Raw genomic sequence first — 24898 nt, 5'->3', positions numbered from 1 at the left:
CATGTAGCATTTTTACCTCCTATCTTGAGACAAGTGAGAAAAATCTCTTCAAGAGATTACAGAACAATAAGGTCAGCATAAAGATAATTTGTTAGCCCACCTCATTCTTTACAATATGGATTTTTGTTTATTGCTAATGAGTACTTTAGTCACATGGAAAATGAATGACTAGCACTTCCTGCTAGGAACACATCAATTACGTAGCATCTGAAAAAATCATTAGTTTTCACTAACAAAATTGGAAGGATTGTAGAATCAGATCAGACTTCAAATATTTATGCTTATCTGCAGAAACTGGAAATTCAAGCATAATTATAAATACAAATATAACTGCCCATGGTAGGCCAAAAAATATCACCTGAATCACTTTAAATCACAATTTAAATCACTAACCCTGAATCACGTTAAATCACAATTTAAAAACAATGCCAGCCAGCAGATACATGTTAAACTGTTCCTTTTTAACCAACTCAAGTTACTAAAACGGTGACAACTGTGTGGTATTTTACAAAAGAACGACAAGCTGTCAATTCTGCAACCACAGCTGACAGCATTATTAGAAAAAAATAAAAAAAAATCTATTTAAAATTAACAATTTAAGAAACTGAGCACACTTTTCTGGCTGAACATGCAATTAGGTGAAGTCACAGCTATGCAAATATAATAAAGAGTAAATATCTCTTCTCTGATTTTACAAAAAGATACTGGTAAGTACATACGCCTATTACTTCCACAGACAGGCCAATTATTTAATCCATTTTCACTCATCCTTAATTATCTCTCAGAGCAAATTTGCTATTATTTTATTGTGAACCATAGTTCTTCCACAGAGATATCAAATCCAGTACATTCAGCTTCAATAAAAACTTTGAAAAATTTGTAACCTGTGATATTCTTTTCCTGATCTTGCTTTGGACCAGTGATACATGAGTTCTGATGTGTACCCGCAATTCCAGAAACTGGAATTATATTGTTATCAAAGTTATGGTTTATCACATGCATTAACAGTATATTAAAGGTACTATAGTTACTGTTTACAGAAATTAGGCACACCTGAATGGAGTGTTTGTAGGCTCAAGTAAAGTTTTGTGGCGAAGCAATGCAGGACCAGCAGCTAGGATATCTTCAGAAGCATGAACTGAAATATAATGTTGAGGTGGACCCCCATATAGCTCAAGACGTCGGAGGAGAACGTGTTCCCAGCGCTGTAGTGTTTTCAACACTGCATGGCATATCGGGGAGCTAACTGGAAGCTCTAGAAAAACAATAATAAAAAAAACCTTCCTTCATTATAACCTTGACAAAGATAATTCCAGAGGTGAAGGCTGAAGTGTACTTCAAATATCTTCAAAAATAAGCTTTATTCAAACCTCAACTTGGTATTCTCAAGTTAAAAAAAAAAATATGAACTGCTCTGTGCTAAAGAGGGGAGCAGACTTCTCCAGTGGTGACATATTAAATATCATGGAACAGATCCTCCTGGAAGTTATGTCAATGCATGTGGAAGACAGGCAGCTGACAGGAGAAAACCAGTATGGCTTCACAAAGAGCAAATTGTGCCTGACTAGCCTGGTAGCATTCTATGATGGACTGCCTGCACTGGTAGGTAAGGGAAGAGCAACTGATGTCCTTCACTTTTGACTTCTGTAAGGCCTTTGACATGGTCCTGCACAACATCCTTACCTCTAAACTGGAGCAATATGGATTTGATGGATGGACTATTTGATGGATAAGTGAACTGGCTGAATGACTGCATCAAAGAGTTTGAATTAATGGTTCTATGTCAAATGTAAATCAGCAACAAGTGGCATCCCTCATGGGCGCGTATCAGGATCTGTACTCTTCAATATCTTTGGTAATGATATAGGCAATGATAGTGAGTGCAGCAAGTTTGCAGATAACACCAGGATGAGTGGTGTAGTCGATTTACTGGAGTGAAGGGATGCCACTCAGAGGGACCTTGGCAAGCTTGAAGAGTGGAATCCTTGGGAACCTCCTGAAGCTCATTCACAAGAACAAGTGCATCCAGATCAGGGCAATCCCCAGTAACAATACAGGCTGCAGGTGGGGGTGAAGGTATTGAGAGCAGCCCTGTTGAGAAAGACTTAAGAATACCAGTGGATGAAAAATTGTACCTGAGAAAACAAATTTCCATTTGCAGACCAGAAAGCAAATAGCATCCTGAGCTATATAAAAAGATGGGCACCCAGGAGGGTGAGGGAGGTGATTCACTCCCTCTAACTCAGTCTCATGAAACCTTTCCTGAAGTACTGCATCTAGCTCTGGGGTGCCCAGTACAAGATAGTCGGGGACCTATTAGAGCAGGTCAGAAGGTTGGAACACCCATTATATGAAGAAAGGCTGACAGAGTTGGAGTTGTTCAGCTTTGAGAAGAAGGTCTCCAGGGCGACCTTATTTCAATACTTAAAGGGGACTTACAAGAACAATGGGGAAAGAATTTACCAAGACCTGTACTGACAGCAGAAGGAATAATGTTTTCAAACTAGAAGAGAGTAGATTTAGGTTAGACAGAAGGAAGACTTTTTTTTTTTTTTTTGCAATGAGGATGGTGAGAAATCTGAGCAAATTGACAGAGAATTTGCAAACGCCCCATCCCTGAAAGTGTTTAAGGCCAGCTTAGATGGAGTTTTGTGCAACATGATTTAGTGAAAGATGTTCCCTGCCCATGAGAGATGGGTTGGATCTCTCTTTTAAGGTCTCTTCCAACACAAATTGTTCCACAATTCTATGAAAAAAGGAATACTGTAACTTGAATTACAAAAAAAAATATAAGGTTTTCACCAATAAATAAATACTGCAAACATTCTTGTACAACTAACAGGCAAAAAAAAGCCCTGCATATGCAGACTTCTGCTAACTACTGAGTACTTATCACACAGACATCTTGTCCACCCATCATTTTATTTCATAGACATACCTATGTGATACATATTATTCCAAGATCATAAAAAGATGAAGAACTTCTGAGCTAAAAATAAAGCTTGACATATTATTCAACACATTACTGATTTTAAGTGTGGTTAAGTATAAAAAGACAACTCTGCTGCTTATTACCTGAAAGATCATGTCCAGCCAAAGGGTAGAAAGTCTTCAAATTGTGAAGTACCAGCTGAACCATTGCCAATCTCATCAGTGACCAACTAACAAGAAAGCACTAGTAAGTCATTTACTAATAGGAAAATAAATTTCTCATTTATTCATGGTTAGGATTTAAAATTAGAGCTTTAAATCCTCATTATAAACTGCTGAAAACTACAAACCATGTTTCAGAATACTAGCATTACTGTGAATTCAGAAGTCACTATACCAAGTATTAATAAAATTATTATTATTGTGAAATATTAACTACTAAGTCTGGATAATGTACTGCCATGAAAAACAAAGTAACTGGTTTATTATCTCAAAAGTAGGCGGTCAGAAATGCAAGTCTAGCCATTACATAGCATCTTGCATTCTAAAGAATTACTTACCTGTATGAATTTGAATTAGAATGCTCTTGATTATGTGAATTTGATGCAAAGACATCTCCATCAATATCTTCATCATCTTCACGACTTTCCTGACTTTCTTCTGAATCATATTCCACTCTACTTTGTGATGGAAGAAAAGGCTAAAAATTTAAAAATATTCTTTGAGTATCCTTTACCAATATTTAGTTTTAAGTCATCTTTTAAAAAATACACCATTATAACATCTAATCTTTTAAAAAATACACCATTATAATAGCTAATGCCTTTGACAAAAAAAAGCAGACAGAATATCTTACAGTTAGTAACATTTGGAGTTTATACTTCATGAGAGGGTAACTGTTCATGAGAATTGCCTACTTTAACACCTCTTTTAATTACTCAAAACTTGAATGCTGACAATGAAATTACTAGCAGTTTTCCAATTTATATTTTGCTTTAGATTCACATCAGCTATATCAAATAACAAATAGAACACAGAATCCCAAGGGTTGGAAGGGACCTCGAAAGATCATCTAGTTCAACCCCCCTGCAAGAACAGGGTAACCTAGAGTACATCACACAGGAACTTGTCCAGGCGGGCCTTGAATATCTCCAATGTAGGAGACTCCACAACCTCCCTGGGCAACCTGTTCCAGTGCTCTGACACTCTTACAGTAAAGAAGTTCTTCCTGATGTTCACGTGGAACCTCCTATGCTCCAGTTTACACCCATTGCCCCTTCTCCTATCACTGGTTATCACTGAAAAAAGCCTAGCTCCATCATCCTGACATCCACCCTTTACATATTTGTAAACACTGATGAGGTCACCCCTCAGTCTCCTCTTCTCCAAGCTAAAGAGACCAAGCTCCCTCAGCCTCTCCTCATAAGGGAGGTGTTCCACTCCCTTCATCATCTTTGTGGCTCTGTGCTGGACTCTTTCAAGCAATTCCCTGTCCTTCTTGAACTGAGGGGCCCAGAACTGGATGCAATATTCCAGATGCGGCCTCACCAAGGCAGAGTAGAGGGGGAGGAGAACCTCTCTTGCCCTACTAACCACACCCTTTCTAATGCACCCTAGGATGCCATTGGCCTTCTTGGCCACAAGGGCACATTGCTGGCTCATGGTCATCCTCCTATCCACCAGCACCCCCAGGTCCCTTTCCCCTTCACTCCTTTCCAGCAGGTCAACCCCCAACCTGTACTGGTACATGGGGTTGTTCTTCCCCAGGTGCAAGACTCTACACTTGCCCTTGTTGAATTTCATCAAGTTTCTCCCTGCCCAACTCTCCAGCCTGTCCAGGTCTCACTGAATGGCAACACAGCCTTCTGGTGTGTCAGCCACTCCTCCCAGTTTAGAGTCATCAGCGAACTTGCTGAGGGTACACTCAGTTCTCTCATCCAGGTCATTGATGAAAACATCAAACAGCACTGGTCCCAGCACCGACCCCTGAGGGACTCCACTAGTCACAGACCTCCAGCTAGATCCTGCCCCATTGACCATAACTCTCTGCCTTCTTCCTTTCAACCAGTTCTTGATCCACCTCACTACCTGATCGTCAAGCCCACACTTCCTTAGCTTATCTATGAGGATGCTGTGGGAGACAGTATCAAATGCCTTACTGAAATCAAGAAAAACTACATCTACTGCTCTACCATCATCCCTCCACTTAGTCACTTCCTCATAGAAGGCTGTAAGATTGGTCAAACATGACTTCCCCCTCATAAAACCATGTTGGCTGTCCTTAATTACCCCCTCATCCTTGATATGTCTAGAGATGGCATCAAGAATAAGCTGTTTCATCACCTTTCCAGGGACAGAGGTAAGGCTGACTGGTCTATAATTATCTGGGTCCTCCTTCTTGCCTTTCTTATAGACTGGTGTGACATTTGCCATCTTCCAATCCTCAGGCACCTCTCCCGTTTCCCACGATTTACCAAAGATGATGGAGCGTGGCCTAGCAATGACCTCCGCCAGCTCCCTCAGCACCTGTGGGTGCATTCCATCCGGACCCATTGATTTATAGATGTCCAGATTGCATAGCTGATCCCTAACCCAATCCTCATCTACCAAAGCAAACTCGTCCTTTGTCCTGACTCCTTCTGGGGCTATAGGAATTTGGGGCCCCTGGGGAGAGTCTGCAGGAGTAAAGACAGAGGCAAAGAAAGCATTCAGCACCTCTGCCTTCTTTGTATCCTCTGTCTCCAGGACACCCACCTCATTCAACAGTGGGCCTATACTGCCTCTTGTGTTAGTTTTATTTGTTATGTATTTGAAGAAGCCCTTTCTATTGTCCTTAGCCCGACTAGCAAGATTAATTTCCAAAGAGGCCTTAGCTGTCCCAATTGCCTCCCTACATCCTCTTAACAACTGTCCTATATTCCTCCCAAGTGGCCAGTGCCTCCTTCCATAATCCATAGATTCTCTTTTTCCACATGAGTTTGCCCAGCAGCTCCTTGTTTAACTACGCTGGTCTCCTAGCCCCCTTGGCGTGATTTCCTACTCATTGGGATTCTCTTATCCTGAGCTTGGAAGAAGTGGTCCTTGAACGCTGAGCTACTATCTTGAGCCCCTTTACCACCTAGTACCCTTTCCCATGAGACTTCCCTTAGCAGTTGATTGAAGAGGCCAAAGTTGGCCCTTCAGAAATCCAGAACTGTGGCCTTGCTAGGTATTCTATTCCTCCACCATCTCATGGTCACTGCAGCCAAGGCTGTCATTGACCATCACCACTTCAACCAAACCCTCCTTCTTGGTGAGTACTAAATCTAGCAGCGCTCCTCTCCTAGTTGGTTTGTCCACCATTTGCATTAAGAAGTTATCGTCAATGCACTGGAGGAACCTCCTAGACAGTGAATGGTTGGCTGTGTGAGTCTTCCAGCAAATATCAGGGTAGTTAAAATCTCCCATGAGGACTAAGGCATGTAGTCGCGAGGCTGCTTTCAGTTGCCTGTAGAAAGTCTCATCAACTCCTTCGTCCTGATCAGGAGGTCTATAATGGACCCCACAGCTGTATCACCTGTACCAGCCTGTCCCTTAATTCGTACCCACAGACATTTCACTTTCTCCTCATCTGCCCCTGGACAGAACTCAATACATTCTAGTCGCTCTCTCACATAAAGAGCAACTCCGCCACCTCGCTTTGCTGACCCATCTTTCCTAAAAAGGACATAGCCATCCATGAGCACATTCCGGTCATGTGAGCTGTCCCACCATGTCTCTGTAACTGCCACCAGATCATAACCTTTAAATCACACACAGACTTCTAACTCCTCCTGTTTATTCCCCATACTGTGTGCATTGGTGTACAGGCATTTCAGGGAGCGAGCAGAGCATGCTGATGGCACCCTTGGGAGGCAGGAGGCCTTCTGGTCTTCATTAATACTAGAACAATGTCCAATAGTTCAAACCCAGCTACAACCCCCTCGCATTTTGAATCTAACCTGAAGCTCTGTGAGTGAGCTCTGCTAACTCTTGCCCTAGTACCCTTTTTCTCCTGCGGGACAGGGTCTAAACTATCCTTTCTCACAAATGAAACAACAGATTGATAGTCCTCCCTAGTCCGCCATCCTTCAAGCCCTAGCACGTTTCTCTTGAGCTTGTCCTTAACACAAGCTTGTTATTTGTCAGAGAAGCCAAAACCCCCCGTGTATATTCTGTATTTCTTCTAATGGCTCAGAGGACTAAACAACAAGAAAATGCTACCCCCTGCCTATAGCATTCAACATTTACAAGCCTCACTGAGGGCCTCACTGAGTTATTAAGTATTTGCAATTTTCTTGCTCCTAAATTACTGCTTATGTATTTATTTTGCTGATACAGAATCATAGAACAGTTAAGGTTGGAAAGGACCTCAAGATCATCTAGTTTCAACCCCCCTGCCATGGGCTGGGACATCTCCCACGGGACCAGGTTGCTCAAGTCTCCTGTCCAACGTGCCCTTGGGCACTGCCAGGGATGGAGCATTCTCACCTTCTTTGAGCAACCTGTTCCAGTAGCTCACCACATCACAGCAAAGAACTTCTACTTCATACCTAACCTGAACTTCCCCTGTTTAAAGATGAGTAATAAAAACAGGCAGCTTATCACACATGTAAATTAATACCTAGAATAAAGACTAAGAATAAATAAGAACATCATTCCATAAACGACAGAAGAAAATTAACTATCATAAGAGCAAAAAATTACCTTTGCAATGAAATAATCCCAGATGCTGAGCTCAGGAGGAATAAATCTTTCTTTGTAAAATGGAGATTCTTGGTCTACCAATGGCAATGCAGGTAACTGAGAACTCTCTTTTGGAGATGTTTCTGATGACAGTCTGTAACGTTTTTGTTGTTTCTCTCCATCATCTGCAGAGGAAGAAAATACAGTATGTTGCTTTAAATTGTCCGCTCCACCTCCCTACTGTTTTTAATAAAGGAGTTTATAATGGAAAATAAAAATATTCCTTATTATATTTTTCAGAATTTTATCTCAACATTTGTGTAGCAAATAAGCATAGATAATGTTAATCCCCAAATTTGCAAAACTAATGCATAACTAAAACTCTAGAAGGGGAAAATCCCCCCTACAAATAGTACAGTAGAATACACCCATAACTGTGGGAGAAGCATTTTTCCTAACAAAGATGACAAATATTGTTGCTTGAGCAACAATACTACAAAACTAAATTACTTTCATAAGCACTACTGAATATAAATTATGCTTGCTTTTTAAGACCAGGTACAAATTTTGTCTTTCATAATTTATACTGCAAATACGCAAGACTGTCACTCCTAATCTAAGTTTTAACTCCACGTCTCCTTCCACAGATGTGTGTACTTTTTTCTCAATTGTACAATTTTGATAAATCTGTATGTCTGAGAATGCATTTCTCCAGCAAATACAGAGGATTCCTAGGAAGATGGAGTGAATCCTTCATAAACCCTCCATATGGGGCTATCACAAGGCAAATCAAGCACATGATCAGGAAAAGCCAGCACCAATTCAGTAGGGGCAAACTGTGCTTGATAAACTTGATCACCTTCTACAACAAAGTATTTTGCTCAGCTGATGCTGGGTGGGCAGTGGACATACCTACCTGGATTTCTCCAAGTCTTTAAACACAGTTTCTCACACTTTCCTCCTAGACAAGCTCATGCATTATGGTCTCAATGAATGGATTGGGCAGTGGGGGGTGAAGTGGCTGACTAGCTGCACCCAGAGGGTAATGGCAAACAGCTTCCTTTCCAGCTGGTGACCTGTCACTGATGGGGTCCCACAGGGATTGATATTGGGCCCAGTGTTGTTCAGTGTCTTCATAAATGATCTGGAAGATGCGACTGAATGTACTCTGATGAAGTTTGATGATGATACCAAACTGCATGGGGAACTGTACACTTTAGAGAGGAGAGCCACCCTGAAGGATGACCTGAATAGGCTAACAAGAACCTTATGAAATTCAGCAAGGACAAGTCTAAGTTTAAATCCTGGGAAAACACAATCCAGGATTGCAGCAGACTGGGAACTGCATGGCGGGGGAGCAGCTCTGTGGAAAGGGACCTGGGGGTCCTACTGGACAACCAGCTCATTATGAGTGAACAGTGTGCAGCAAAGAAAGCCAAAAGGATGCTGGGTTACATCAACAATGAAGGCCAACAGGATGCTGGGTTACATCCACAAGGGCATCACCAGCAGAGATAAAGATGTAATTGTCCCACTCTGCTCAGCACTTGTCAGGCCACATCTGAAATACTGTGTCCAGTTTTGTCCCTGCTATACAAAAAAGATGAGTCTAGAGAAGGACCAGAAGATGATCCAAGGGCTGGGAAGCTGCACACGGAAAGCCTGGGAGACCTGGGTTTGTTCAGCCTGGAGAAAAGGTAGCTCAGGAGACACCTTATCACCATGTTCCAGCATTTAAAGGATAGCTAGAGAGAAGATGGAGATTGTCTTTTTAAAAGGAGTCACATGAAAAAGGTATGGGGCAATGGGTACAATTAATTTTAGAGAGATTCCAAGTGGACACAAGAGGAAAATTTTTCACACTGAGAACAATTAGCCACTCTAATAATCTCCTCTTGAAGGTGGTGGATTTACCAACATTGGACACTTTTAAGATTCAGTTAGGCAGGGGGATAGGCCACATAGCCTGGGTCATGCTTTGCCTAGAAAGGTTGGACCAGATGATCCTTGAGATCTTTTACAACCTGGCATTATATGATTCTATTTAAACTACTAAAATCCAATGTACGCCTTAACTGGGAAGGACTGATATTTCTAATGATACTCTACCTCCTAGGAGTCCTAGAGTTCCCCCTCCTAGGAGAGGTCCCCTCAATTCCTCCAACATTGACTTTAGTCAGAAGTGTCTAAGAAATTTAGTTAAATGACATTCTTCACCATACTCAAGGAAACAGCTTATCCAATCTATCAGAAGTATCTTAATGCAGTTATTCCACACATGAATGAATAAGCAAGCCGCATTTCAGACCCCTTATATTCTTGTTAACTGAGAAGTATCAACTTCACAAACAAGGAAAAGTAATTGCCTACTTAAAAAGAGGCTCACGTAACTATCCGACAATCTGAAGTTATTCTGGCTCTTGGTAGGAGAATTGTATTCCAGTACAGCCTGTTAGGTAGAGGAGGAATGAGATTGATAGTCACTGTACCTGAGCAGTTCTGTATCTCCAGATCACTTCTAAAGTGATAAAGGAGAAAGGGAATTGTATTTGGAGATTTGATACAATATGGTGGCCTTCATTTGTCTTCCATCACAGACAAAATGGACTTGAATCCACTTCCTGCTTGTGAAATCTGTTTTTTATTTTCAAGTATGTACATGAAATGCATGGAGATGAGCTGCTATTGTGAAACAACTGAATGGGTCCAAGACTTGGGTAAAACAAAGAAAGTTAAAACATTAAGATAAAAAGGGAGTCAATTTTTTGAACTGCCTTTTGAAGTTCTCAAAACTTTCCGCAATTATGTAACCAGCTACTGAACATTTTTCCTTAAGCATCTCAAAATCTCCCTTTTCCAGGTAAGGTCTGAAAACCAATGACATCACCCAAAGGAATCACTGAGCACATGTAAGTTCCACCCCACCTTTTTTTTTTTTAATTAGGTGTGACAAAATTATTTTTTTTTTTAATTAGGAGTGGGGAAGAAGAGTATAGGAAAAAAAAATTGGCTGTTTCTTGTTTAATTAAACAGGCTTTTGTTTTGCACAGAGTAATGAGACCAGGAAGCTAGCCAGAAAAGACCTCATCTAAACAGCTCTTAAGTAAAGTGGAATGTGGGTTGTATTATGATTTGACTCTTTGGCTGATGTAACAGCAGTAATAGACAGGCTTCAAGAAAGCAAATGTGCAGGCTAGAAGACCTGAGTATCACTGAGATTCAACACATTGAGCCAGACTGGTTGCAAGGATTAACTAATAGGAACATCACAAATACAAATTGATGCTTTATTATTTTAGCTTTTCTTATTCCCTTCTACTTCTAAGCACCCACAGCAAAAACTTCCATTGAAACTTGTGAAATTACTTTGTCCAGTTAACACTCCTGGGGATGGCACAAAAAGAGCCAACATCTATGCTGGGCCTATGTGCCACAAGCGAACTACTAACAAAGAAATATTTCCTATACCCTTTTTTTTCTGTTGGTTTATGTGTCTTATCTACAGGAGACTTTTGACAGATGCTTGAAGGACCATTCCCTTCAAAACTCTTTTGGGTACTTCAGTCACTTGAAAACACAAGGTCTACTACTCTGGACAAGAAAAAAACCGCTCATTTAGAACAGTTATATTCCACACATTAAGACTTACATGCTCCTAACACTAACTGAACCAACTGTGAACCCTGAGGGAGACAAATTTTTAAGTTGATTTTTAAAAAAATACTTTGTTGTTTTAGGTTAGCTTTTTTTACCTCATAACTATGATCTTTTTTAAAAATGGGAAAACTCTCATTCACAGTGGCTGACAGAATTTTTCATAATTTCTGGTTATTTTTAGACCAGAAAAAAAACACGTTTTTCCAGTGATTTTCCACCCCCAGTGCCACGGGTAGGAACATGTTCTACTATACCAGATTGCTCAAAGCCCTGTCCAGCCTGGCCTTGAACATGCCAGGGATAGGGCAGCCACAGCTTCTCTGGGCAACCTGTTCCAGTGCCTCACCACCCTTACAGTAAAGAATCTCTTCCCAATGTCTAACCTAAACCTTGCTTATTTCAGTTTAAAGCCATCCCCCTTTGTTGTGTCACTACCTGCCCTTGTAAAAAATCCCTTTCCAGATTTCTTGTAGGCCCCTTTAGGTACCAGAAGGCTGCACAAAGGTTTCCCCTGGGCCTTCTACAGGCTAAGCACACCCAACCCTCCCAGCCTTCCTTCATAGGAGAGGTGAGCTATAAAATCATTTACATACAGAAGCTAATAAAACCTGAAGGCAACATCATGGTTTTCATCTTGAGATTTGGGTATTTTAAAAGTCTTTTTTGCACTACTATTCTGATTTTCCCACACACTGTTAAGGATATTATTGAAATCCACTTACCTGTACTAAAAGTTGCAAATATAACAGCTGCAGTAAAATGCATTTTCATTTCATTATCTAAAGCTCATCAGCTAAGAAAGAGCATGCACATGCATCACTATGAAATTTTAGCAATTGCTTAAAAAAAAAAAAGAAAAAAGGAGAAATTCACTGAGCGTGAAAGAAGGAGCAAGTGTTGCATGATAGAGAAATGAGCAAGTATATGCTTGCAGGTTGTTTTTCTAAACATAACTGAAAAAGCAAATTATTTTAAAACAGCACTTTTTTTCATTCTGTTGGATTATTCTTGGCATTTTTAAGAATACTGCAGGCTAGTCATTAAAAAAACAAAACAGTATTAGGGCAAATGAAAGTGCAACCTTCTAAATTGTTTGAAATTCAATACTACTAATGCTATTTCTTTTAATTCTAAAAATTTTTTAATAAATTAAAAAATCTGACTTTGTCATTTGGGGTTTCTGATTACCAATTATACTCACTTTCAAATTTCTCATATTTCTAGTTAAAACTTTCACATGCTTTTTGCATTCAAAACATTTATATCTTTGGTACAAACAGAAAATCTATCTTATTTTCTGTGAATATTGGAACTTTTCAGACATGGAAAATGCTTATGTTTCTGCCAAGATTTAACACATGCAGCGGCATTCAAAAAACTTGCTGCCCATGTCACCTCCCTTCCACCTTCCTAAGACCTAAAAGGCAGATCTCTTACAATATCCCCGTAACTTAAAAATTAAGTCAGTTACTCTGTTTTACTGAAGGCTCTATATAGGCATTAAGCTTCAACACCCCAACACCCAATGAAAAATGCAATTCTTCATTAAGAGATATAAAGTTGCAGAAAGCATCACCCTTGACTGCAGGCATCAACAAGGATTAGCACTGTTGAAGCCCAGAAAAGAGTGGAGTGATAGAGACATGACAAAGAAATACTGATTTTTATCACATCTCAAATCATTTTAGCAAATGTAAAGCCCTGAAAAGATATCTAATTCTTTGGGAAGCTACAAAAGCCAATGAAAACAACAGCGTGGTGAAAACCTACACTACTGGACATCTTGACTTCAAATCTAAAAAGAATTTGCATTTTGCAAAGTTACTAATCCTGAAATTTTCAACATGATGTTCTGCTTACTTAGGGGTAATAGCTTGTGTGGCCAAGGCGATGAATTTAACGAAATAGGACTCAACATCAGCAACTGCAGTTATGCTGGAGTTTGATTACTGTATGTGCACAAGACTGTAAAATCTTTGTTCCACTTACGCACATTTAATGACTACTTCAATTTACTGAAAAGCTCAAAGAGAGTATATATTAAGCTTTCAGATGTTTCTGAAGACATTACGTATCGGGTGTCCCTGACCATGGCAGAGGGCTTGGAACTAGATGATCTTTAGGGTCCCTTGAAACCCTAAACCATTTTATGACTCTGATTTGAGGCATTTCTGTGAGTTGTGGATGGACATTTCTTCAAAATTAAATTAAGCATAATGGAAATATTTGGTGGCATACACAAACTTTCTTGACATTTCCTGCTCTGATCATCTAAGGTTTCTTCTACTGAGCAAAAAAAAAAAAAAACCCTCTATCTTTGACAGTGCAAACACTTCAAGTCAAACTTCTGTTTTAATGGCTGACTTAACTAAGAATATGACAGTAATGGTGAGAAGACAAAGACTTCAATGTAGAATAGAAAGGCCACACAAGTTAATGAAGTATGCAGTACTCCAAAGTACCCTTAGAAAATAAGCCCACTGTTGCAGTCTCTAATTCCGAGTTTGAATTTAAGGCAATTATTCTCACACTGATGTCAAAGTTTCCATTAATAATGGTATCACAGGGAATTCTGCATTAAAAAGGAGTAGTTTGGAATGGCTGTTGTAAGTCTTACACAATCTGGAAGGCTTTTAAAAAATAAAAAAAAAAATTTAAAAATTTAATATAAAAATTATTATTGGGTGGTTGTTTTTTTTTTTTTTAATCTATCTTCTGAGATTAAGCCATTCCTGGAGACAAAGTCTAAATACGAAGATTTTTACTGTCGTTTCTGATTTGATGGTGAACCTGAGTAGCAGATACTAGTACACTGGAAGCCCAAAGCAGAAAGCTTCTAGTCCAAAGCATTACTAATTGCAAGTTCAGGTTTTGTTGTTGTTTTTTTGTTTTAGATTCTAGATTAAACCTATGCAATAGTAGGTACAGCAAGCAGATAAATGCAAGAGTGCCACGGGTTTGAATTTTCTTTACAATTGCCTAAGCAAACTTGGCCAAACGCTAAATTCATGTTCCACTTAGATGCTGTTATTTTAAGCAAAGTAAGGTTAATAAAAATCTGTAAAGACAGTATGTTTTCTAGGTGGTCATCAGCAAGCAAAAGCTACAAATTAATTCAGAGGATCTAATGAGAAACACGTGCATAAGATGACATCAGAACTGCACATCCTGATAAAATTTATCCATGTATGGATAAATTTTACATGCACATCCTCATTATCAATGCACCTATTTCTCAAAACCTGTGGCACGTTAGGCAAAACTAGTTAAAGAAACAGCTGAGAAAGTTTATTTCTCTCCACCAAAGTACTCAGAAATAATGATTTCTGTTAAAATTTTTTTTAATTGCTTGGGAAGTTAGGACAATCAGTGGAGAAAAACAACTTGTCGTAATAGTCACGTATTAGTAGATTTATGATTTTTACATCTGAAACCCAAAATGACAACTTTAAGTATATAAAGTGTTCTTGTAAAATACTCAAGTTTAGGAAGTAGTTCTGCATTTAATTTACTCTTGTAGCATGGCATAATTGAATGTATGAAATGAGATTATGGATTTCTAACTGGTAAAGCCAAATTCAAACTTTTCCTTAAAAATACCTCCGGATTATAGAAAACGTACCATCTTTATATAGAGTTCAGTTATGAAAAAGTTTTCCGAGGCAGTTTTGAAGAGAAATTATATGGTAAATATGATACTGAAAAGAACCACCATGATCAACAATAGGGTTCTTTTTCAGGTGCTAATTGCATCTTTAAAAACAAAACATATCCATAATATTAAGAAATAATGTAAATTTTCAGTTGTTAATTCAGTTTGTCAAAATGTATCCACAAAACCAAGAAACACAGCTGGAAAGTATAACTTGTTAGGCAGCTCTAAAAAGCATTCAAACTGCTGTGCTTTGAGCTTTACTGTGAAGAAAGGCAATAAACCAATTTTTTTTTAACTCAGAATAATTCCTAACAAAGGCCAGGATTTTCCGAGACTACTAGGAACTATTTTTATATTCCTGTTATTCAGTTTTTGTCTAAAAGAAAGATTATATAGGTTGGAAGGGGCCTGATCCAACTCCTTCCTCACAACAGGGCTAATTTAAGGTGATTACCTAGTTTGCTCATGTTTTGAATAACCCCAAAGATGGAAACTCCACAACCGCTCTAAAACCCTCTTCCAGTGTTTCATTATTGTTACAAATTAGAATTGAAAAAGGTCCTTTCTTCCGCTAAATTTTCAGTTTCATCTTCTCGATTCTTCCAGCAATAGTTATACTAATTCTGCGATCAAAAAGCTAGCATTCATTTTTAGCAAAAATATGCATTACAGAGGAATTCAGTATACATTTGAAAATACTGTTCTTTGTAAAGACAATTATTTTATCACTTTAAAACAGTAGCAGCAGCAGCATTGATACAACTCAGCATACAGTTACCAACACCTAGGAAACTTAGAATTGCCAAAAACAGCCAGTTATAGCTTCCAACAATTCCAATATGGCAAATACTTTTACCTTAAAGTAATAATGAGAAATATTTATTCAATACCACAGTGAAAACTCAGATGTAGAATACAAACTCAGTTTTGATTACAGATATCTTAGAAAAGTATTGTCAGAGTAATGCGTGACAAAGTCTGTATTTAAACAGACTAAATTTTCAGTCTGCCTTAAAAGCAAGGTAAGACACTTTTATACATAGCATACATCTAATAGCAATAGTGATGTAATAAAAAATATAGTTTAAATCACATTTTATATATATATGTTCAGATGTGATGTACTAAGCCACCATAGCTTAAGCAAATTTATCTTTACTAAATCTTCCTCTTTAAAACTATCTGTAGGAACATTGCTCCTGGTTTTACAGAAGTCCAACTAAATTATAAAGCAGAAATCTATGCCAAAAAAAAAAAAAAAAAGCATTACAGAATTAATTCTGGGCCTCAGGATAATTTGCAGTCAAGGATTGTTTCCTTTCCTAAAGGCTTCTTAGACTACCAACCTGAGTAGCAACAAGACACCTTTTCTTTGTAAGGTCTACAACAAACACTTAAGAGATCCACATGCATAATAATGCTTATATTGAAAAAGCAAAACAAGCAGCTTTCCAACAGAGATATGAAACACTTCTGATCCTTTCAAACCATGGTCAAAGTAATTTTATATTGAATATTGATTTCAAATTAAGTGTAGTAAAAGTACAACACCATTGCAATTTATTTTTTTAAAAAGGCCAAATTCAACTGCTGCTTTTACAAAATTTCACATTGAATTTGATGTCATGGCTTGCAAACAGAAGTTTTTCCGTCTTTCTATATATGCAAAAAAAAAAAAAAATCACACATAGCAAACTGCATGTAAAGGCCTAGTACTAAATCTAGTATCTTGCCTGAAACTTTGGTAGGACTATGAGTACTGAAGGTGGTAAGGGATTTGGAAAACCCCACACATTCCATGGAGAACACTACTACCTGATGTGGGCTAGGCATTGGGAAGTGCCTACCTGCCAAAGAGAGAAAACATACTGTATTTGTAAAATGAGAATATATTCCTGTTATGAGAGAATTGGAAAGCTTAAAAATTAGCATTAAAAATGAGGCTGTAATAGTATTGAAAGTTTTCTCTTTTAAGATTGACTTTATCTCATCACATTACAGCAGTTGTGCTACTTGGAAATGTTATTCCAAAAGGATTCACTTCTGTTTTCTACTCTATTATACACAGTATCTACACCATTTTTACTCTATTTTTACTGAACATGAACTATTTAAAGCAATCACTCTTAAACTTTCAGCAGCCACATAATTTTCTTAAGAGATCCAAAAAACAAATATAAACAAATACAACTAACCAGGTTTTGTCTTTAATTGAAGTTGTCCTCTGCTGGGTGCATGAGCTCCTCCTCCGAAGACAGCAGACCACATCTTATTGTTAAGTGGATGAGCCATAATTCTATACAACTCATTGCTAGAATGTGTGGCTAGGCCATGAATGAACAGACTCAGGTATACTGCAGTTAGAATTTCACAGAGTAAAACTGTGAGACCTGGCTGAGCTTCCTCACCAGCAGAATTCAAGAGACGTATTAGAGCTGTTATTCCTGTTTATAAAAAAAGAAATGGGGAGGAAAAAAAAAAAGGTATATATATGTGTGTGAGCATATTCCAGTTCACTTGACTGGCAAACTTATATTATTTAGTACCTTCTACTGTAGAAAAAATCTACTGTTTAAAGGAAATTGAAAACTCTACACAGTGACACGCTGTTTATTTTCAACAGTCTATTATAGCTTTTCAGCTTCATGTTTCTGACTAACAGTTACGGAAATACATAGCAACTTTTCAAGGATAAGGGGAGGGGGGCAGGAAATCACACAAAACCATTAAAATTTGGGGATACATCTTAAATAAAAACCTGGCAACTTCAGTTCAACTCCCTAGTACTGAAACTCTATGATACGTTTGGTTACATTAATTAGATGAATCTTTCTTCCCTCCCTGTCTCAAGTTCTCTCATTTCTCTTTAATTCTTTGAGTAGGGGGTTAGCTCTTTACTATTCTCTACTTTGCCTTACAGTATATTCAGTACATAGCATCCAAATCTTATATTTAAAATACTAATTCCTCATTGACTTTCTTGCGGTGCTTATTTCACCAGTTCAGTTAACTCCAGTGTAACACTGGAAGTTGAAATGTTAAGGTTTTCATTTACAGTAGTAAAAATCAACCAAAAATCATGGGCATGAACTTGAACTATACATTTTCTGACAAGTGTCCTCTCACCCAAGTATTAAATATCTTGTAGTGTTTTCATGCTCCCAACAATTGCTGTAGGTTTTCAGATCTGGCTCTGACTGTGCTGCTTTGTACACCTAAGTGAAAATACAAATAGCAGTGGCCAAAGAACTATGTTTTGTGTCATATTCTGCCATCTACACATAAATCACAGGAAGCTTTAAAAAGAAAATAACAGTTCAAGGTGATGTCACCTGTAAGCACAATTGCTAACAATCCCTTGTCTCATTCATTAGAAATTTAACTCTGTGACTAATGAAATAAGGAGAAAACAAACGACAACCTGATTTCTTTCTAAAATCTGTAGATTCAGTGACTGAATATTATGCCGGGAAAAAAAATCAACAGTGGAGCATCAACCACAAAGACTGCTTAAGGTTCTCTAAAAGATTTTCTTCATGTGAAATATTCTTACTGAAATAAGAAATCCCATAATTTGAAAGTATTTTTCTTGGAAACACATTAAAATTAGTAGTGTAAACTGAAGCTCATATAGATGTATACCACATAATTTACACTCCCTCTAATGTGATCACTTAACATGCTTTAACATAAACCAGTTAACACTCATTAACATAAACTCCAGCACACACAGAGAATTACTTGAAGTAATCCTTTGTAATTAGCTGCAAACTTGAACTTTTAGAGCTACAGAAGAGCAAAACTCATTATAAACTCCTAATTTTCAATAGTTTAAAGTTAGTTCAAAAATAGTACATAAGCAACAATCATTCTGAGATGGAGCACAAACTAAGATAGTCTTTCAAGCCCTTTTCAAGTGAAATGGAGTAACAGCGAGACTCATCTGGTGCCGCCAGAGGGAGCAAGTACACCACAGGACTCCACCCTGCTTTCGGTTTACCTGCCCTTTGTGAGAGCCCTTCTAGCATTTTTTTAGCAAGAGAAAGCAATCTAAGTAACTTTGACTTTGCGAATAACCAGAAATACTAGCTTGCAGCTTTTGAAAAATGAACATAAAATTTTATTATAAAAACTTACTTTTGCCATGCAGCTTTTATGACCGCTAGAAAGTCCAGAGCACAGATATACACTCTTATAGCAGATCCAGACAATTTTTCCATAAGAGTAAAGAAACAATGCTAGATACCTGGCCACTCAGCAGGTGATGTATTGGGAGTCACTGTTTCTTCTAAGCTTGCTGTTCTTAAAGAATGGCGCTGAGTTAATAGCACTGTCTGATACACTGTTCCAGTGAACTGATTCGCTTGAAATGAGCTGTGAAACAGAGAAGTGGGGTGTTGTATTAAAAAAAAAAAAAAAGTGGTGTTTAAAACTATTTAAGTGATAGCTCTTTCTTCCAGATGTAGGCAAGTGTGAGCACTGCCTTCTGATGCACTATATATTATACCATCACTACAGTAAGACAATGTGTTGATAATTTTCTAAAAAGTACCTTTCATAGACCTTTACCTGTAGCTGTGACCATCACAAAGACATTGGTAGATGCAGGCAGAGAGTGATGCTGCTAAGGTATGCATTATGTATACCTGTAAGAAAGTTTTTATAGAACATATTAACACTCAAACAGTGGTTAGTAATCACAGCCTTTTATGCATACGGATTTTTAACAGTGGAACAACCGCTGAATATGAAAAGTGTAAGTATTTATGGCAAAACTCCAGAACCTTTTCTTCAGAATTCATTTCAGATATATTAATTCACTTCGCAATGATAAGGATGCGGAAGCACTCATTCAGCCCACCAACCCATAATGACAGATCAGCTCTAGCAGCAATGTTATAAATTAAGAAACAGCAACATGTTAAATCTCTACACAACAGTCATGAGCAACTGTACACTAAGACAACAGCAATGTTCTGATTCAGAATACAAAGGTTTAGCTTCAGAACAAAAATTACAACACAGCTTACTTTTAGAAATGACTTTATTATACTTATTTTTCTGTTTTCTCTGAAAAGAAGCACTGACTAGGAGCTGAGCAATCTCTTGAGTGTTTGTTCTCTAAGGAATACCTAGTAAAAGCAAACATGATTTGGGACCCAACATATAGAAAAGTTCAGGAAAAATTTAACCTAACACCTTAAGTTTGGTTTCCAGTCCAAGGCTGAATATAGAAGAAGTCTTGCAGAGATATAACTTTAAAAACCCAGACTATATTTGACTGTCTGAACATATATACTGTTAAACAAAAAAAACTCTTGTGTTTACTGCACTTTGCTGACAATTAGTTTTTATACTTTAAAACTTAGTTTTATTTAGGTTTAGGACTGAAACACAATTTACCATTAATGTGAAAGAAATAATGATCATACTGTCATAAAGACAAATGTGACACTGATAGCGTACTAGTACAGCATTTTTCCCATAACAGATGTCATCTTGGACAAATACCCAGTCCCAAGAGATGACAATTTAATTCAGCTTGTTGAAGCAGATGCTCAGCACCTCAAAAGTAAGTAAAAATCAGTGGACACTATTTTAGCTCAAGATAACTACTACAGAAAATACTTATATTCCACAGTTTTATTACTTGTCACAGGCATGCACACCAGAAAGTTTTAATACTTTCAGAAAAGATTTGTTATTTCAGCAAAACTGAAAGTGACAACAGCAACAAACCCCAAAAAAGAAATACATACCTTGTTGTTCTGAGTATCTGGATGAGGTGGTGAATCAAGGTTTACTATGGCATGCAATATATCATGAGTTAAGTTACCAAGATGTAACAATGGATTAGCCACCACTGTTTTGGCACTCGCTGTGCAAGCAAATAGGAGAGGTATGGAACTCTGCTCTGGCAGAGGGCTGGCAGCTATCTGTATTGACTGTTCCTAAAAACAAGCAAACACATATAAAGTGATAGAACAGGTTCCTAAAGGGAACAGAACATTTGAAAGGCAAGAAGGGGATTCTAACCAACAAAACCCACATAACCTAGAGAAAACATATTATGTAAAAAGCAGTGTTATTTATACAGAACAGGTATATACTACTGCAGGAAGACTTCAAAATAATATTAAGCACATTTCAAAAAATCTGTAAAAAACTTAAAGCACAGAAAACACAAACTAAGCTCTCTCACATACCTGCTGAGATTCTTGCAGCAGCAGAATTAATTCCATTCTGACTGATGCCAAACCTCCACCATGAGAGCCATGAAGTATACAGTAACTAAGGAACATTCTTAGGAGAGACTGGTATTTCAGGAGCCATTGTCGTCTCTTCTGAAAGTCTTCTTTCTGTAGTGTATGTTTTTGCTCGTCAGCTAAGTCTTCAGTGTTTTCATGTAATGTAGCTTCCTCTGGCAACATGCTAATTTCTGAGTGTGTATCTTCTACTTCGACACTATAGTCACATGTCTTTTGAAGAGCTACCACTTCTCTTTCAAGCCACTGATAAAGCTGATACCTCAGCTTCCCACCATCTATTTCATAACCAGTGGACAGCGTACGAAGCTCTACAGTAAGAATTTTAAGGCATGCTCTAAACTTCAGTTGTGCTGAAATGATATCTTCTGATTGACTTAGAATATCTCTGTCATCAACGACACTGAAAGATTCTGTGTAGCTAGAACTTCCTTCATATAATTTTTCAGTTTTCTTCAGAGGTTTTAACTCTTTCATTACCAGGGAAGAATCTTCACTCTCACTTCCATCACTATCTGACTGTAGTTTTAAGGGCTCATCTTGGAATACCACACTTGGCTGGCTCCAATCAAAGGAAAGAGTTGAACAGGAATGTTTTCCTGATGAACAATCTGAAGAGGAACCTCGACCATTCAGCACTGGCTGTGACCAATCAATACTGGAAGACTGGTCTTTTGTTTCTGACTCTTTAACTAGAGAAGATGGTGAGAAGTCTTTACTAGTATCCATTAAACTAGGGGATCTACAGAATGACTTTGACTTCATGACAACTTTGGGCATCTTTGATAACACTTCTAATGCCAGCATAGGGCAACCAGCTTTTAGATGAGCATATGCAGTGGTAAAAAACAACCGCCTTTCACCCATGTTGATTTTGTCAGCTAATCCATTTTCTACTGTTAGGCAAATGTGTGTGGAGGATGTATCAGAAGAGCCAAAATGACGTCTCAACAAGAGAGGATGTGTTCTTAAGTAGTTATAGAAGTTAAACACTGCAGGGTTACAACTTGATGAGCCACCTCCTTCACCTGAAAAGATATTGAATCATGAGGAAAAGATACCATTCTGTATGAAATAATCCAGCTGCAAAATTCCAGGTTCAGAAGGCTATAAGGTCTTAATGTTTGTTCCATAGTTAATTCATTGCACCCCTGTCATGGTTTAAACCAAGTCCCCCAACTCCTGGAGAGTTAGGAAGGAGAATCCAAAGACTGTAGCCCCCACGGATTGAGATAAGAACGGTTTAATTGCTAAGGCATAACACAAAACCCCTACTGCCATTTACTACTACAAATAATAATGATACAGCAAACAGCAAGTGAAAAGAATACAACACCCCACCAGCCACCGACCCATAACTCACTCCACCCTGCCTGGCCGAGCACCATGTGCTCCCTCCTCCATTTTTCCTCCAGAGCTCTCTCCCTCCAGCTTTCTCTTTTCCAGTAAGCATCCTGGGCATCACGTGCTATGGTATGGAATACCTCATTGCCTAACCTGGGTCAGGTGTTCTGTCTCCCCTTCCTCCCGGCCTCCCCTCCTCCACCTGGCTGGAAAAAACCTTGGACAAAAACACCCTCAAAACATGCTCAAACCATGACATGCTTTTCACCTTCCTTTGTACCTTCATCATTTAAGTATCTTGGGAGGGAGGACACTGACAAACCTAATCACTACTAAACAAAGAAACTTGAGTGGGAGAGCAGATGAGACCATTAGAACAGCTGCATTTATTTTCCTTGCAGTCAGGCCAGCCAGATCTACTGCAGTCAAACAAGACCACACTCTTGTTCAGCTTAGATTTCTCAAGCCCCCATCACTAAATGACAATAAAATATTACATCTTACTAAGGACTTTTACTTTAAAAAGTCTTCTTTATGAATTCTGGATTAGTACTTACTTTGCCTCTTAACAAGAATACAATTTATAATAAAACTAGGCAATCCATAACATTTATGCATATTGCTATCAGCATTACATACAAATAAATAAATTATACAGCGGTTCATCACCTAAACAGTTTATTTTCATGTCCAAAACCGCAAGACTAAAAACCCTAAAAATATACAAGCATCAGCATAGGATCATTCACACAGCCTCCTGAGTCTTAGCCAACTCAAGCCTCTGAGATTACCCAAGACAGATAGCCTTACTGTCTCTTCTTTGGGGAGCTGTGGCACAAGTAACTACAAATAATAGGAAAAGGTATATGAAAGAAAACCTTTAAAGTAAGTAAATAAAGCAAAACACCACAAATAAACCACTGAACTAAATAAAGAAGAATAAGGAACATTTAAAAATTATTTTACACTGGAGGATGTGACCAAGATGGAAACAACTGAGAATTATGTCCCTTGTTTGCTCAAAATTATACTGAGTCATACAGCTTCTACTTGAATCAGATTTTAAAATTACACAGCTCTGGGGATTTGGGTCTTCATTTATCCCCATAAAATTTCTCTCAGTAACCAGGACTGAAATTAGCTAGCCAGGGCTAGCCTGCTAACTACTAGGGACTAGAAACATTTAACTTCCTTGAGAACATTAAACAACTGGTTCTTAGAAGACCTATAAAGTGAACAGGGAAAAGAACCACTTTAGGAGATTTACATGCTATTTCAGGTACCACATGGACCCCTTACCACATGGACCAGCAAATATCAAAAATCTTCTCAATGGCAGTTTATCACTGTGGTCAACAATTCCTTCCAATGACTAAAAGCTACAAAACACCACTTCTTCTGTACTTCGCTATGTAACTGTGCAAACAGATTTTTTTTCCCCTAAGTTATGACGAAGTCAAATTAGCTACCGAAGTTACTTTGTCTCTTCATCTTTAAGCTGCTGCTGGAAAACAGCTGCATCACTTCAGAGCCATTCTCATTATCCTGATACTTCCTTAAAGGATAATTTCAGTATACATTCATGGGATACAGGATTACAACACAGTCACCACATTTACTACAAAAGCCACATACACTGCTGTAGCAAACTATTTAGTAGCAACGGCAAGCAACTCTGCAGTACTTGGCCTTGTTCAGAATATGCTTTAAGAAACTATTACTTAAATGAACAAATAGTTAAAGCCAACCTAACATACTCTTACCTCCATCTTCAACAGAATGTTTAATTAAAGTGTCAAGAGCCTTGCTATAATCTTCCAAAATCCAGTAAGCCATACTTCGCAGAAAAGGGTCACAGTGCATGTTTTCTAAGCTTTCTTTTCCAGGACACACACTTCCCAGAATTCTCTTCTGTAGTACAGATTTGTAAGTACTAGATACTTCAAACTCTGATTCATAAAGTCTTGATATTACAAGAGCCAACTGAATGTCATTCAGTTTTTCAAGGCAGACCTAATTGAAAACAAATATATTCACAAGAACAAACATTACAATTTCTCCTCTGGTTGAACTGAGCACAAAACAGGAAGTGACAAGAATCCGTTCAGACTGAGATAACTTGGTCTATTAATTCCATAAAAAATTAGCAGAAACTATGCACAATAGCTGTAGCTAACATATATAAATTCTGATTTTCAATTTCTTCAGTTTAAGTCTGACATGGCAACAGATCTTTGAAATTAATTGGCATCAATAAATCACCATCAGTGTGCACTCAAAACCTCTAAACTCTTGAAGCTGGATGCTTTTGTTACAAAGCTTTACAGAACAAATCCTTCAT

At 38.1% G+C, this 24898-nt stretch overlaps 1 protein-coding gene across 2 annotated transcripts in view; it reads right to left on the bottom strand.

Moving 5' to 3' along the window:
• The window catches only part of DMXL1 (Dmx like 1), an 82244-nt gene that overhangs the window by 16782 nt on the left and 40564 nt on the right, over positions 1-24898 (bottom strand). For both annotated transcript variants that reach the window (XM_013127445.3, XM_005142973.4), the window contains exons 24-33: positions 24315-24570; positions 21154-22232; positions 20707-20898; positions 19517-19593; positions 19194-19321; positions 17143-17391; positions 7657-7835; positions 3492-3631; positions 3076-3161; positions 1054-1255 (exon numbers count right to left, since the gene is read on the bottom strand). In XM_013127445.3, the coding sequence (XP_012982899.2) occupies positions 1054-1255; positions 3076-3161; positions 3492-3631; positions 7657-7835; positions 17143-17391; positions 19194-19321; positions 19517-19593; positions 20707-20898; positions 21154-22232; positions 24315-24570 (2588 nt within the window). The remainder of the gene's footprint in view (positions 1-1053; positions 1256-3075; positions 3162-3491; positions 3632-7656; positions 7836-17142; positions 17392-19193; positions 19322-19516; positions 19594-20706; positions 20899-21153; positions 22233-24314; positions 24571-24898) is intronic.

The sequence above is a fragment of the Melopsittacus undulatus genome, chromosome Z (assembly GCF_012275295.1).
Source record: "Melopsittacus undulatus isolate bMelUnd1 chromosome Z, bMelUnd1.mat.Z, whole genome shotgun sequence".
In the NCBI taxonomy this organism is placed as follows: domain Eukaryota; kingdom Metazoa; phylum Chordata; class Aves; order Psittaciformes; family Psittaculidae; genus Melopsittacus; species Melopsittacus undulatus.
Note: the sequence above shows the minus strand (reverse complement) of the source record. Positions and strands in the feature narration are given on the sequence as shown.